Here is a 14,207-nt window from a genome sequence, read left to right on the forward strand (position 1 = left end):
ATAGATCTTGCATATATTTTTATTGTAATATGTTTTTATGTTCAATATGATCATGTTTTTAATATAATAATAATAATAATAATAATAATAACAATAATAATAACTTTATTTATAAAGCGCTTTTCGTCAAAGTGCCGTACACAGAAATAAAAACAGATAAATAAAAACAGATAAAAGGAATTCACATGAAAGAGAAAACAAGTGGGTCTTCAGCTTAGTTTTAAATACATTAATGGAGGATGCCTGCCTCATTTCAGCAGGCAGACTGTTCTACAATGTAGGTGCCCGGAAAGAAAAATCCCGTTCCCCCACCATCTTTTTACAGACCTTCGGGATATTCAGAAATCCAGTCCGGAGAGCCCGAGCGGGAACATACAGATTCAGCAGGCTGGATAAATAAGATTGGGCAATTCCATTAACAATTTTATAGGTTGGTAGCAGCACCTTAAAGTCTGCTCTAACAAGAGTTGGTAGCCAATGCAGAGACCAGCACTGGAGTAATATGTTCCTATTTACTTGTTCTGGTCAGAACGTGAGCTGCTGGTTCTGGAACATCTGCAGACCACGAAGACTCTTCATTTACAAATTTCATCATTATTTATTCTGGAAACAATCACTTATTCATAAAAAAAAAGACTGGATATCACTAAAATGTCAACTAAATATCCATCCCAATTTAATAACAACCACCTTCTAATTAGCTAAACAATAAGAAAATAAGCTGATTCAAAATAGTTTTGATTGTTCTTTTTATTAAGTTGAGACAATCATGACAGATGTTTCTTTTTTGGCAGTATTTAAAATTTTATATGGAAAATAATAATTTGAATCGGTGTCCGGGAAATCACTTTCAGCTAAGTTATCCGTTACAGAAACACCGCTCAAGGAAGTGTGTTTAATCCAGATCACATGACCTGCTCCACATTTCGTGTCTTGATTCTGTCATTTTGTGTCTCAGTTTTGTCGTTTTCTGTCTCGTTTTTGTCGTTTCGTAACTGTCTCTCGTTTTTGTCTGGATTTTGTCATTTTGTATCTCAGTTTTGTCGTTTTCTGTCTCGTTTTTGTCGTTTCGTAACTGTGTGTCTCATTTTTGTCTTGATTTTGTCATTTTGTATCTCAGTTTTGTCGTTTTCTGTCTCGTTTTTGTCGTTTCGCGTCTCGGCTTTGTCGTGTTGTAACTGTGTGTCTCGTTTTTGTCTCGATTTTGTCATTTTGTATCTCAGTTTTGTCGTTTTCTGTCTCGTTTTTGTCGCTTCGCGTCTCGGTTTTGTCGTGTTGTAACCGTGTGTCTCGTTTTTGTCATTTTGTATCTCAGTTTTGTCGTTTTCTGTCTCGTTTTTGTCGCTTCGCGTCTCGGTTTTGTCGTGTTGTAACCGTGTGTCTCGTTTTTGTCATTTTGTATCTCAGTTTTGTCGTTTTTTGTCTCGTTTTTGTCGCTTCGCGTCTCGGTTTTGTCGTGTTGTAACTGTGTGTCTCGTTTTTGTCTCGATTTTGTCATTTTGTATCTCAGTTTTGTCGTTTTCTGTCTCGTTTTTGTCGCTTCGTGTCTCAGTTTTGTCGTTTTGTAACTGTGTCTCTCGTTTTTGTCTCGATTTTGTCATTTTGTATCTCAGTTTTGTCGTTTTCTGTCTCGTTTTTGTCGCTTCGTGTCTCGGTTTTGTCGTGTTGTAACTGTATGTCTCGTTTTTGTCTCGATTTTGTCATTTTGTATCTCAGTTTTGTCGTTTTCTGTCTCGTTTTTGTCGCTTCGCGTCTCGGTTTTGTCGTGTTGTAACCGTGTGTCTCGTTTTTGTCATTTTGTATCTCAGTTTTGTCGTTTTTTGTCTCGTTTTTGTCGCTTCGCGTCTCGGTTTTGTCGTGTTGTAACTGTGTGTCTCGTTTTTGTCTCGATTTTGTCATTTTGTATCTCAGTTTTGTCGTTTTCTGTCTCGTTTTTGTCGTTTCGCGTCTCGGCTTTGTCGTGTTGTAACTGTGTGTCTCGCTTTTGTCTCGATTTTGTCATTTTGTATCTCAGTTTTGTCGTTTTCTGTCTCGTTTTTGTCGCTTCGCGTCTCGGTTTTGTCGTGTTGTAACCGTGTGTCTCGTTTTTGTCATTTTGTATCTCAGTTTTGTCGTTTTCTGTCTCGTTTTTGTCGCTTCGCGTCTCGGTTTTGTCGTGTTGTAACCGTGTGTCTCGTTTTTGTCATTTTGTATCTCAGTTTTGTCGTTTTTTGTCTCGTTTTTGTCGCTTCGCGTCTCGGTTTTGTCGTGTTGTAACTGTGTGTCTCGTTTTTGTCTCGATTTTGTCATTTTGTATCTCAGTTTTGTCGTTTTCTGTCTCGTTTTTGTCGCTTCGTGTCTCAGTTTTGTCGTTTTGTAACTGTGTCTCTCGTTTTTGTCTCGATTTTGTCATTTTGTATCTCAGTTTTGTCGTTTTCTGTCTCGTTTTTGTCGCTTCGTGTCTCGGTTTTGTCGTGTTGTAACTGTGTGTCTCGTTTTTGTCTCGATTTTGTCATTTTGTATCTCAGTTTTGTCGTTTTCTGTCTCGATTTTGTCAATTTGTGTCTCATTTTTGTCAGTTTGTTTTGATCCGTTAGAAACCACATGACTGAGCAGCCCTGACGGTGTACTTCGCTCTCTGATTACTTTTCTTGTTTTGGCCTGTGCCGCCTACCTGAACTTTGTTGCTGACCTGCCACGACACAGAAACAGACTCGAGGAACACAACAAAGAGCTCAAGGTGGCTACACCTCCCTGGATCCCGATGTGATTGGCATCTGCAGGACAAACAACTTGATCCACGGACGCTCCACAGTGTCCGTGTTATGGCAGCGTTTTGTCACCGAAAGAAAATAAAAAGAAGAAGAAACTGCACACAAAAGTAGCATTGACAAAAATCGACACTGCTTGCTAAAGTAATCGGACAAAATAACCCAAATCATTTCTGAGAGCTAATTCAATCAAAGGCACAATGAAAAAAAGTTCAGTAACTGACATGTAACTTTATTACCGACTAGTGTTGACCTTGTAACCCAACGTAGAGGCAGTACTGTCTTACAGCCGACACACCGTTTGTGCCACTAGACAGCAAGTTAATATTATAAATAGCAACATGTAATACAAATGTTGAGCTGCAAGTCATGTTAAGAACATTTACACGTTACATTTCTGATAGAAAAATGATCCTTTAAAACCCAGCGCCAGTTTCCTTCGACGTAGCGGCATAAACAGGTTTAATAAAGGCAGAGCAACCAGAAGTGCGGCTTTTTTACACCATTTTGATCCCGGAAGAGTCGTTTACTGTCTCACAAAGCATTAAGATGCCTCGAGGAAGCAGGAATCAATGGTTAAAAAATGTGAAAAGCTCCGTAGCTCATAGAAACATTCGTGAAAAATATCATGGTTATTTTCTGGTCCTTCACATTTCTCGTCCAAAAACAGGCGTCTTTGTCTACATCATAGCAACAGAAGCACTGTCAACAACAGGACGAATCGTGATCCAAACAGTGCAATATAACAGCTACATTACAGGATTAAGGGCCTGTATCCCGGCACTACAGAGCATCGGACATATGGATAAACATTAAATATAACAGTAGCATGTTCTCCATTAGTTCTGTACCTGTATTTGACCTACATATTGAAGTGTTTCCACCAGTTTAGCAACAACACGATGAGCTGAATCTCATCACCTCCCTCCAAAAAACCCACTGTTAAATATGTTATTATTATTAGATAGCACTTCTCAGAATTGCACATACACCCAACACACCAACAACCCGTCAGTTATTCCAACAAAATGTGTCTAAAATAAGAGCAGAGACGTGACGCCTCACTGTCACATCAGTCCAGTTAGCTACAATACACCCCTGTCTTAGTAAACCAAAAGATGTTGAGGATTTCATATGAACGTGTCTTTTAATTAGTGTAAATCGTTTTTAGTTCAGTAGGAAGTCTGGGCTCGGGTAGCCAAACAGGCTGAAGTCGCCCTGGTAACGGGCGTAGAGACGCCGGATGTCCCGCTTGCTGATGCCTGAGAAGTAGCGCTCCACCTTGGTCCTGTTGTAGCGGGTGATGCCCGGGGGGATGGCCGGGTAGGACACCAGCTCGTCGATGCCCGCCGCTCTGAGGATGTGGGGGGCGTCTCGCTCCAGCGTCTCGTGGTGACCGACCACGCTGTAGTGGATTTCGCACGGCGCGCACAGCTCGGCGTACGTCACCCAGTGGATGATGTGCTCCCCGAACTGCCGGTCCATGCGGCGGCGGCCTTCCACGTCGCCCAGGTAACGGACAAAGTCCTCAAAGTGCAGACCGGAGGCGGCGAGGTCGCTGTCGCGGTGGCTCTTGCGGTATTTCCGTATGATGGCCGGAGCGATGTCGTGTTTGTACCACGGCTCGAAGCGCGGGTTCTTCACAAACTTGTCCTTGAAGGCGGAGATCAGACGCTCGAAAGGATCTCTGACGATGAAAAACTTGAAGTAGGAGTTCAATCTGTTGAGGAACACAGGAAGGATTGACGAGTGGACTTTAGAGACAACAGATCCCACTATAGCAGGGGTGTCAAACATGAGGCTCTCATTTTTGTCATTTTGCGTTTCCTTTTTGTCTCATTTTTAGCATTTTGTTTGCTTTATTTGTTGCTTTAGTCTCGTTTTTGTTACTTTGTGTCTCATTTTAGTAATACTTCGTCTTGTTTTTATTGCTTTTTTTGTATGACTATTGTCGTTTATCTCATGTTTTTGTTGTTTTGTTTCTCGTTTTGTTTCCTTTTTGTCTTGCTTTTTTTTTTGCCTTATTTTTTGCACTTTGTGTTTTGCTTTATTCATTGTTTTGTGTATAGTTTGTGTCGTTTTTTGAGGTTTTTTCATCTCACTTGTGTTGTTTGTCTCTTTTTTGTCATTTTGTGTCTTTTTTTTAAATAATTTTGATCATTAAGTGAAATACTGTATTGTTGAGCTCCAGATAGCTGTGACTAAATGTTTTGTGGCTTTGTAATGTGTAAACTGAGGCTGAATGTTGTTGAAATTGAATTTATTTTTCTTAAGAAACTTCAGTTTGCTCATGATATTTTGCAAAAAGATAATTCCTTAAATATGGACTTTGTTGCACTAAAACAAAACAAATTGGAGCTGTGGTTATTTATAGGTGCTGTGATTTTACTGGTCACTTCAGATCAAACTGGGATGAATGTGGAACCTGAACTAAAATGAGTTTGACGCCATCATGCAGCACAATGTGAACTTTTCTTAAACGCCAGCTTAGAGGCTAATCCTTTACTAGCAGATACCATTTCAGCTCATTCTAATCTTTGTTCTGAGGACATAAACACCAAGTCCTTGTACATGCAGCTATTCGGATTATGATGACTAACCTGTGAGTTATTTCCTGTGGAGAGAGTGACGAGAGGCGAGGGAGGCCATTTTTCTCGTGGTCGTGGACGAGGTTTTCTGGGATCTCCTCCACAGTGGAGAAAGCTCCTGTTGGCACAAATAATCGACGAATTAAACAAAGAGACCTCCAGTAACAAAGTTTAATTTAATATTTGGAATGTTATTGTCATATTTGACTCATATCCATGCACAAAAAACATCTTGTGGAATGAATGAATGAATTTGTATTTCAGATGTGAGGAAAAAAAAAAGCCACAAAAACAAATCAAAACAAAATGAAATGCAACAAAACAAACAAAGCAAAAGCACTTTTACTCCTACATCTTGTCCATTTCACCCATCAGTCACTCACTCTCATAATTATTTATGTACAAATGAAGAAATATTAAATAATCAGTGATATATTCATGTCAAAGCCCCTTCTCCTCCTTGTACCTCCTGAAAGCCACATGTTTGTTCTGCTTTTTAAACTGGGTCGTACTTGGACATTCCTTAAGCTCCACCTCTGATCCGTTCTACACCCTCACTCCACATAATTAAAGACAAAAGGAATTACATTTTAAATGCCTCCTCCAACTACAACCCCCATCTCTGCTAAAAAACAAGTTCTGAATATTTACATGAAGCCTGTTGATTATTCCTTTCTACACTATTTGTGTTGGAGAAAAAAACCTGCGTGTTTCAATCATTTTTTTCACCTTCATCCACTTCTTTCTTACCATTGAGCACAATGAGGACCTTCTTCCATTGCGTGTTTCCCACTTTAGGCGTCTGGCAGAACAGGATCTTGTGTTTGTCGCACACAAAGATGCGATCGAGGACGAACTTGCTGATGGAGACGTGAGTCAGATTCCTGAGGCTGCTGTTCTTACACGCGGTGGAGAGCAGCTCGATTCGCTTCTCAGCCACTGACTGCCACTCGCCCACTGTGGGAGCTGCTGAAGGCTGAGAGAAACGACGACGACATGAGTTATAGACTTGGATTAAATGCTGCTGCAGGGGACAAAAAGTGAATGATTATGCCTGAGGATAAATCAGCACTGGAGCACAATTAGGAATCGGGAACCAGTCACCTGATCTGATGGCTTTGGAGCTTGTTTTTCTGGGCTGGACACAGGAACGGGTTTGACCACCTTGGTGCCTGGTACAGTCCAGCTCTGACCCCCGGCTCTCTCTCCATAGTCTGAAAACACAAATTAAACCCTACAGAGCTTCTAACAGAGGCAAAACACTTCAAACAGGGGCAGATCTTTGTTCCCTCAGCACTGGGTTATTATCTACTCTTAAAATCATAATTGTGACACCATTCAATGACTAAATGTATTTTAAAAAATGGAATCAGATCCCTTTATGTGTTCCTTTATAATCTGAATCTTTTAAAGACATTTCCATCCGAACACGATGCAAAAATAGCAAAGAACTGCTGTGTAACAACTCACCACAAAGCAGGAAATTAAACTAAATGGCAAGCTAATATTAGAAATAGCAACATGAATGTAATGTGAATTTTGAGTTGCAAGAACATGCTAAAAAGATCCTTTAAATCTGGTGTCAGTTTCTTTTAAAGTAGCATTAACAGCTTCTTCAATTTAGTAAACAGAAGAGCAACTGGAACTATAGCTACAGTACAGCTCACAGCTTTTAAGATCATTTTAAAGGCAATTAAAGATAACTGAAGAGCTATATATTGTCTCACAAGACATTAATACAATATCATGATATTTATTATGATCTATTGACTTCGTCTGAGCCTGCTCACGGTCTAAGATCCTCAGGTAGATCCCTTCTGCTCGTTCCAAAGTCAAGGCTTAACCCTCCTGTTGAACTCACTTAAGGGCATCAAAAAAATAGTTTCCTTCTCTGAAAAAAATTCAAAAGCTTTGCAAAAAAATTCCACAAATTTCCAAAAATTTGCAAAACCTTCAGGAAGAAAATTCCAATACTTCCTTAAAAGTTTTTTTTACAAAAAAAAATCTCCAAAATTTGGCAAGAAAATTCTTCTAAATATTTTCGAGAAATGAGTAAAAAATCTTCTAAAAAAATCCTAAAAATATGTAAAGTGATTCCATATATTTTGTTTCTGGATTTTGGTTGATTTTTTTGTGAATGTTCTTCAGAAACATTTTTAACACTTTTTTTCCACCACAAAATGTTTAAATATTTCCCTTAATGTTGAAAATGTGGACATCAGAAGTTTCACTGTAAAGATATATATTTTTTCCACACATTTTCAAACTATAAAACGAGTCAATTTTGACCCGCAGGACGACACGAGGGTTAAATCTAAAGGTGACCAAGCTTTGCCTAGTTTTGTTTATGATTGCTATTCTAGCTAATTATTCATTTAATTTATTGTCATTTTTACTCTTTACTTTAACTGACTGCTCTGACTCATCTCCTATATCTTGTTTGTCTGTATCACATGTTTAACTGTCAAAGCACTTTGTGAACGCTGTTGCTAAGGGTACTTATAAGACACCTCGTATAAAGCAAAATTCAATAGAAAACATGCTGTTGCTTCTAAAAATATTCATCAAAAGCAGCACTATCTATTTAGGGTGTATTATACTATTGCACTTGTCCAAAAGAAGCTTCCCTGATACAGTCTAGCCTCATCTACATCTGGATTTACATCAGTAGACACATGTTAGAAGACAGGACTAGAACATCTGTAGGTATCAACAGAGGGAACAGCAGCTTACCATCTACAGCTCTGAAGCTCATGAACTTGCTAACGAACATCAGAATGAGCAGCACCCAGCCGCAAGCCCCGAGGAGCAGCCAGTGGTGGCGCATCGCTTCCCCACATCAGCCTTCATCCATGGAAACAGCGAGGAGATCCCACCTGGACACACGGTTCACAAAACATCGGCTCGGCGCTAGGTCACACATAAACAACGCTGCTGGCAGCAGACTAGCCAAACATTATCTGCGTGACAGGTGGAGAGCTCTAGTTGTTTGACAGTTTTGTGCATAAAGAAAAGGTAACCGTCTGTTTAACGCAGAGCTGCTACTAACTGCTAGCTCATTCAAATCAAGCACCTCTGGTCAGTGTTTTCGGGCAGCTAGCTAACTGGTCAGTTAGCCTAGCAGCTAGCCACACCTGTCCCTCCCAGACACGAACCAAACCGGGCCGGAAATTCCGTTAACATTTCACAAAACACACACAGAGCCCGAGAAGCCTCCTGCCTCACCTTGTCGTTGAGTTTCAGCTACTTCACAGCGGCACAAACTCCAGAGGCGTCGGTTAACGGTTCCATCGCGTCCAAAATTGACGCGTCCGTGCAGCACATCTTCCTGCTCAGGGAACAAGCGGCTCCCCCTACAGGCGGCAGGAGTAACTGCGCATGCTCACAGCCACCTCTATCAATACATTATTTTTTTAACGTTTATATCCTACACTGTAAAAATTCATATTTTTTACGGTAAATTTCCAACAGCAGTTGTTTGCGAGATCATTGCTGGTTAAACATTTTCTTCATTTTCAGTAAAGAAATGGATTAAAACTGTTGACTTACAGTTAATATTTTCCTGCATTTTTTTTGTTTTACTTGAAAATTTACATGAAAATAGCTACAAAATTAAATTTGTGTGACCTATTATACATATTACAGCATGTTTCCACTATCAGCACAACAGTTAGTGTACTTAACATTTAATTTGTACATTTTTGACATATGCTTTAATAAAAGTTTCATACAGGTGCATCTCATATAATTAAATACATGGTGGGAAAAGTTCAATATTTTTCATTCTGACATGCCTGAAAGTCAAAATTAAACATTCCAGACTTGAGATAATCTTATGGAATATTCTGATATTGATTTTGGGAGGAGTAACTCTGAGCAACGTGTGATGAAAAATATGATGCACTTGTATTTATTTAACAGCTTTAAAAATTACGAAGATTCAACCTTTTCATTATGTAGCCCTGGGTATCTGAAATCCAGTTAGATTGTCATTTCATTTTAGATTTTATGCACCATGCTGTGTTGTCTTTAAAGAGCTGATGATCTCAGCCTGTCATTTTACTCCCTTCGCGACTTGGATTTTTACAGGTAATTAGACAAATTAGCGCTATGTTTCAGCATACTTCAGAACAACCTTTTGAAATTTCAGAATGAACTGCAAATTACCCATTTAGCTTGAATGCTGTTTGAGAAGACTAAAACTAATCACTCTGCTTAACAAAAAACAGGTGGACACTGACTGGCAGCATATCTAAAACAGCCCTTTATTGAGGGAACAAAGGAGTAATAATAATACAGCTCTCTAAAGAAGTTAGAGTAACATTCCACCAAAACAGAAAGGAAACACAGATGACGAAGAGCTCATTTTACTTCAGTTTATTCCACTCGCAAATTTAGTTCTCATCAACATTGACTGTCTGCAGACCTGGAGAAAAAAGTGAAGGGAAATAACGTTAGGAAATGTCTTTATTCCACTGAAAGGTGACTAAGAGAGCGTTATATTTACATTTACCTTTGCATGTGGTGACAGGAACGTATGTGACCAGGGTGTACAGTTTGTTGGGGGAGTCCTCGTCCTCGTTACGCTTCCTGGACAGACGTACGCGTATCCTGTACGGCACGTTCCTGCACAACAGGACGGTTATCAGTGGAACTTCATGAAGGGAGCGTGAAGAAGATCACAGTCATTCAGGCTGGTTTTAGAAAGCACTGGCGACCATCTACAGCCATGTGACATCAGAGAATGATCCCAGCAGAGGGACACAATGTGCAAACATTCTTTTTCATTCATTTCAGACGTGACAGCTTCAAGATACATGATCTATAAAGGTGTTGAAAATTAAAAATCTACCATCTGAGTGTAATGTTCTCCTTTCAAATCAAAAGTGTTAACACCTCAAAGAAAAGTAAAGTTTTCCAACCATCTGTATCTTTTTTTGTCCCCTTTAGCACAGCCTTTAGAGTATCTTTAACACTTCATCGGGCAAGCGATCATTTTTGACAACTTCCAGAAGCTCGTGGTTTCCATTCAGCCAATCAGTGAAGATCACTCCTCGTTACATCACACGACATCATGGCATTGGACCAAACAGCAGAGGTCTGGAACGAGTCAAACTTTCTATTTTCCCTGAATTTGGAAAAAGACAGACTTGTGTCTCAGTCCTCTTCATTATTTGCGGTCAAAACTAACCGTGGATAGTTGACAAAACACACATTTTAGTTGAGTAGTTATCCTAAATGATGACGTACACATTTATTGGAATGCTTTCTTTTTAACGCTAATTGGCAAGGAACCACATATGGTAACTTCATTGACCTTGAATTTCAAAATAAAAATAAAACAATCTGAAAAATGTCACAAAAGTTAAAAAAAAGTCTTCTGTCCTCCAATAACAATTTTCAACGAATTTCAAAGTGTTTCAATGAGTGAACTTTATAGAGTTCATCAAAAATCAACCAGATGTTTTGACAGAAGGCTCTTACACTGACAGCACGAGGAGCAACTTCACGACACAATAACCCCAAAAGAACCAAACAGATAACCCTTAGTATTATAACAGCAGCCTGTCCATATATATTATCTTCAATTTGAAGCAAAATAGAAAAAGAAAAACATGAATTAGGTTTGTCTTCATTAACCACAATTATTAAAACTTCTGTCAAACTGAGGGAGTTCTCAAATGTTGCAGTGCCCGTTCAATTTTTCTAATGTTTTAAACTCTCAGCATGTAGTTGGATTCATGGATTTGATGCAGCCCACTCACAATTCAGTCTCTACAAGCACACTACACATTAAATTTAACTGTCAGAAGAACATGAGCACTTGATGACACTGATCCATCTCAGAGAAACCCAGAAGTCCACCTTAAAGTTGACAGGGTGGCATTAACCACACGTCGTCTCACCTGATACCCTTGCTCCACACGGCCTTGTTGAGGCGGGTGTCGATGCGGACATCAGGGGTTCCCATCTCCTTCACGGCAAACTTGCGGATCTCCTTGATGGCGCGGGGGGCCCTCTTCTTGAAGCCCCTGCAGAAAGACAACACAATTTTTAAAAAGAATAAATCGAATGTGATATTTTGCGTTTTTTTCCGAATTAATGAAGAGAAAACATCCTAAACACACGTGTAGGTGTTTATTTTATTATTTGTCATCATTTTAAGAACTAATTTATAAAGTTTATAATGCAATCATTGTTTTAATGTAAGCAATAAGCTTGTGAATATATGTATTAATGACATTAATAGTGACTTCCAATACAAATGCATGGAATTTCACTAGTGATATCTTCAAACTTATGAACCCCGTACAGTTGGAAAGCATTTGCCTCCTTTAGTCTGTGCTGTTATTCTTCACTGCAATATAAAGTTCTGCACCTATGTTTCCACAGATACTGGACAGTCAACGACATAAAAACGTCTTGCGCAGTTTAACACAGCTATAACGCCTTAAATGCAACAAAACACAAAAGCAGAGGAGGAGTTGAACGACCGCCGGGAAGTTAAAGAAGAGAAAATTCTTTGTCTTATTCTGAGGCTGAAATCTCCACTTCAGGAAAGCATTTCAAGATAAATACCCTCTTAAAATAATGACGTAAGTTATTTTGTCAGAAAACACAATGAACAATGTGTCTCAGTTATGGAGCAAAAGAAGAATTAATCACTTGAGCATATTTTTGAACATGCCTTCAGAAATTTTAAACCTTCAACTTTGTCCACAATGAAGCATATCTAACAAAATAAACATAATGCTGAAGCGGCATGTGAAATGTTCTGAAATGACTGTAATTTTTTTTTTACTTATACACAAAATTTCTAGCCATTACACTGTAATAAAAGTCGTTCTTAATTAGATGATGTAATGTGGACAACATTGGATCAAAACTGGAGATAATATACTGTTTGAAAAGACAGAAAAAAAGAGTTAACAGAAAGCCTATCACTTTTAACAGCCACAGATTGTGGAGCCTTTCCGCTCTTTGCTTCATGGATTTTGCCATTATACTGACTAAAATGCTGACTACTCAGACTGAATACCTGCAATATTTACAGAAGAGCATATACTATAGTAAACAAGCATGCATTGAATCATGGAAACAGTTCAGTTGCTATGTAGATTTTTATTCTTCTTGAAGTAGCCTTAAAGTTTGTCAAACTCAAGAAGTGACACTGTCTTTTGACTTAGGCAAAATAATAAGTCACACTCCTGAGATAGACCATTATACTACAGGGACAGAACTGCATGATCTGTTCAACTGAGGATGTAGGAGATCATTTAGGCAATGACTGAGGCCATTATTTTAGAAAGGTGATGATAAATAATGTATCTTGTCAAGTTCTACAGTAAGAAATGTGCTTTGCTTCATGTTGGGTCACCTGCTGTGTCTACCTGAAGTGACCCTCTACTCTGTGGGCATTTGGAGCCCCGTTAACCACAGTAATGTCCCCTGAATCAAGCCTCTCCTGAGCCGTTTTTGCTCCTGCAGTACTCACACTCCGTGGATGCGCTTGTGGACATTGATGGTGTACTCTCTGGTCACCACCTCGTTGATGGCTGAACGCCCCTTCTTTTTCTCTCCTTTCTTAGTGGGGGCCATCTGCAAACATCACAATGAGTTAGTGAACACTTTCCTTAAGCAGTTACACATACGCACTTTAGAAATAAACAGCATACAGGCTCCGGTATTTCACCAAGAAATGACTTAAGCGGACTGTTGACACCGCATCATGAGAGGAGCTCAGTAATAGCATTAGCATAGAACCGGCTTAACAAAACTCATACAAGCTAGCATGAAGGCTACAGGGTAAATGATTATGTTTAAGAAGTAATTATATAAAGACATCAACTTAGCCTATTAACAGTGTTTATGCGTTACAAACACTGCAGCTAAAACTCGGAGAAAATGAGCCCTGAGCAGCCATGCAACCTGAAGCCACTCCGATGGAACCAGTGCTACCATCCATCGCCTTTATCTGTCTAAAAAGACGTTAAATCTGCTCAAAATCTTAAAATGACAGATAAGCAAACGCTTATATACACATTTAGAAGAAGTCTGGGGTCAGTTGTGGCTTTAATAACGCAGGATGGTGTTAGATTGTACGAATATAGTTGCCGATAAAAATACTCACTTCGGCTCGTAGTTGAGGCGGAAGTCGGAAGGACGGATCTAAAGCAGAGGATTATGGGTAAAGGAAACCAGTCCGCTCTGTAAAATGTTCGATAGGAACGCATTAACGGCTGAGGGTTCCTGCTGTTGTTCGCTCGCTTTGTGGAATGAGAACTAAAACAAAAATATAATAAAATATTTATTTAAAAGAACATTTCGAAGTTACAGAATTATAAATTACTGCAGTTTTAGAAAAAAGATATTGAAGTCATTATAATATGTATTTTTTTGCAATATATTAGCTCATGTAGAAGAAGCCTGCAAACAAAAATAAATGCTGTATTTGTGGGTTTTATGTTGTTTATTTAGCGTATGTCACTTTCTTTTGTTTAGACACGTGTGATATGTATTTTGCAGTAATGATGTTGTTTTCTTTGGTGCATAAAAGTCAGTTTAAATGCAGTAATACAATAAGATTGTTATCACTTCAACCAATATAACATAAGAGAATTCTCTTTTGTTTTTAAGAAGAGATCTCAATGATTTATTATTTAAATGTTGTAATGACTATAAAGTGCTTCAAACAACTTGTTTTCTCAAAATTTCTTTAATAGTAATTTGAGTGGCGACATCTTTAAATAGCCCAAGTGTAAAAAAAATGGTTCAACCATAAATTAACATAACAGGATTCATTCTAATGCCTTTTCACTCTTTGTTTTGGTTTTCTGATTTCTTTATTTTCATTTATTATCTTGCTCTG

General features: G+C 38.8%; 2 protein-coding genes across 2 annotated transcripts; both read right to left on the minus strand.

Moving 5' to 3' along the window:
- Window positions 1–2,961: 2,961 nt before the first annotated feature.
- chst10 (carbohydrate sulfotransferase 10) lies at window positions 2,962–8,713 on the minus strand. Its single transcript, XM_022208390.2, has 6 exons — window positions 8,564–8,713; window positions 8,072–8,214; window positions 6,443–6,552; window positions 6,089–6,314; window positions 5,351–5,456; window positions 2,962–4,470 (listed from the first exon to the last, which is right to left on the minus strand). The coding sequence occupies exons 2-6, from the start codon at window positions 8,163–8,165 to the stop codon at window positions 3,918–3,920; spliced, it is 1,089 nt and encodes a 362-aa protein (XP_022064082.1). The 5' UTR covers window positions 8,166–8,214; window positions 8,564–8,713; the 3' UTR covers window positions 2,962–3,917.
- Window positions 8,714–9,700: 987 nt separating this feature from the next.
- rpl31 (ribosomal protein L31) lies at window positions 9,701–13,592 on the minus strand. The gene is made up of 5 exons (XM_022208391.2): window positions 13,470–13,592; window positions 12,834–12,937; window positions 11,245–11,370; window positions 9,852–9,964; window positions 9,701–9,764 (listed from the first exon to the last, which is right to left on the minus strand). The coding sequence occupies exons 2-5, from the start codon at window positions 12,935–12,937 to the stop codon at window positions 9,733–9,735; spliced, it is 375 nt and encodes a 124-aa protein (XP_022064083.1). The 5' UTR covers window positions 13,470–13,592; the 3' UTR covers window positions 9,701–9,732.
- Window positions 13,593–14,207: the final 615 nt, after the last annotated feature.

The sequence above is a fragment of the Acanthochromis polyacanthus genome, chromosome 22 (genome assembly GCF_021347895.1).
Source record: "Acanthochromis polyacanthus isolate Apoly-LR-REF ecotype Palm Island chromosome 22, KAUST_Apoly_ChrSc, whole genome shotgun sequence".
NCBI lineage: Eukaryota > Metazoa > Chordata > Actinopteri > Pomacentridae > Acanthochromis > Acanthochromis polyacanthus.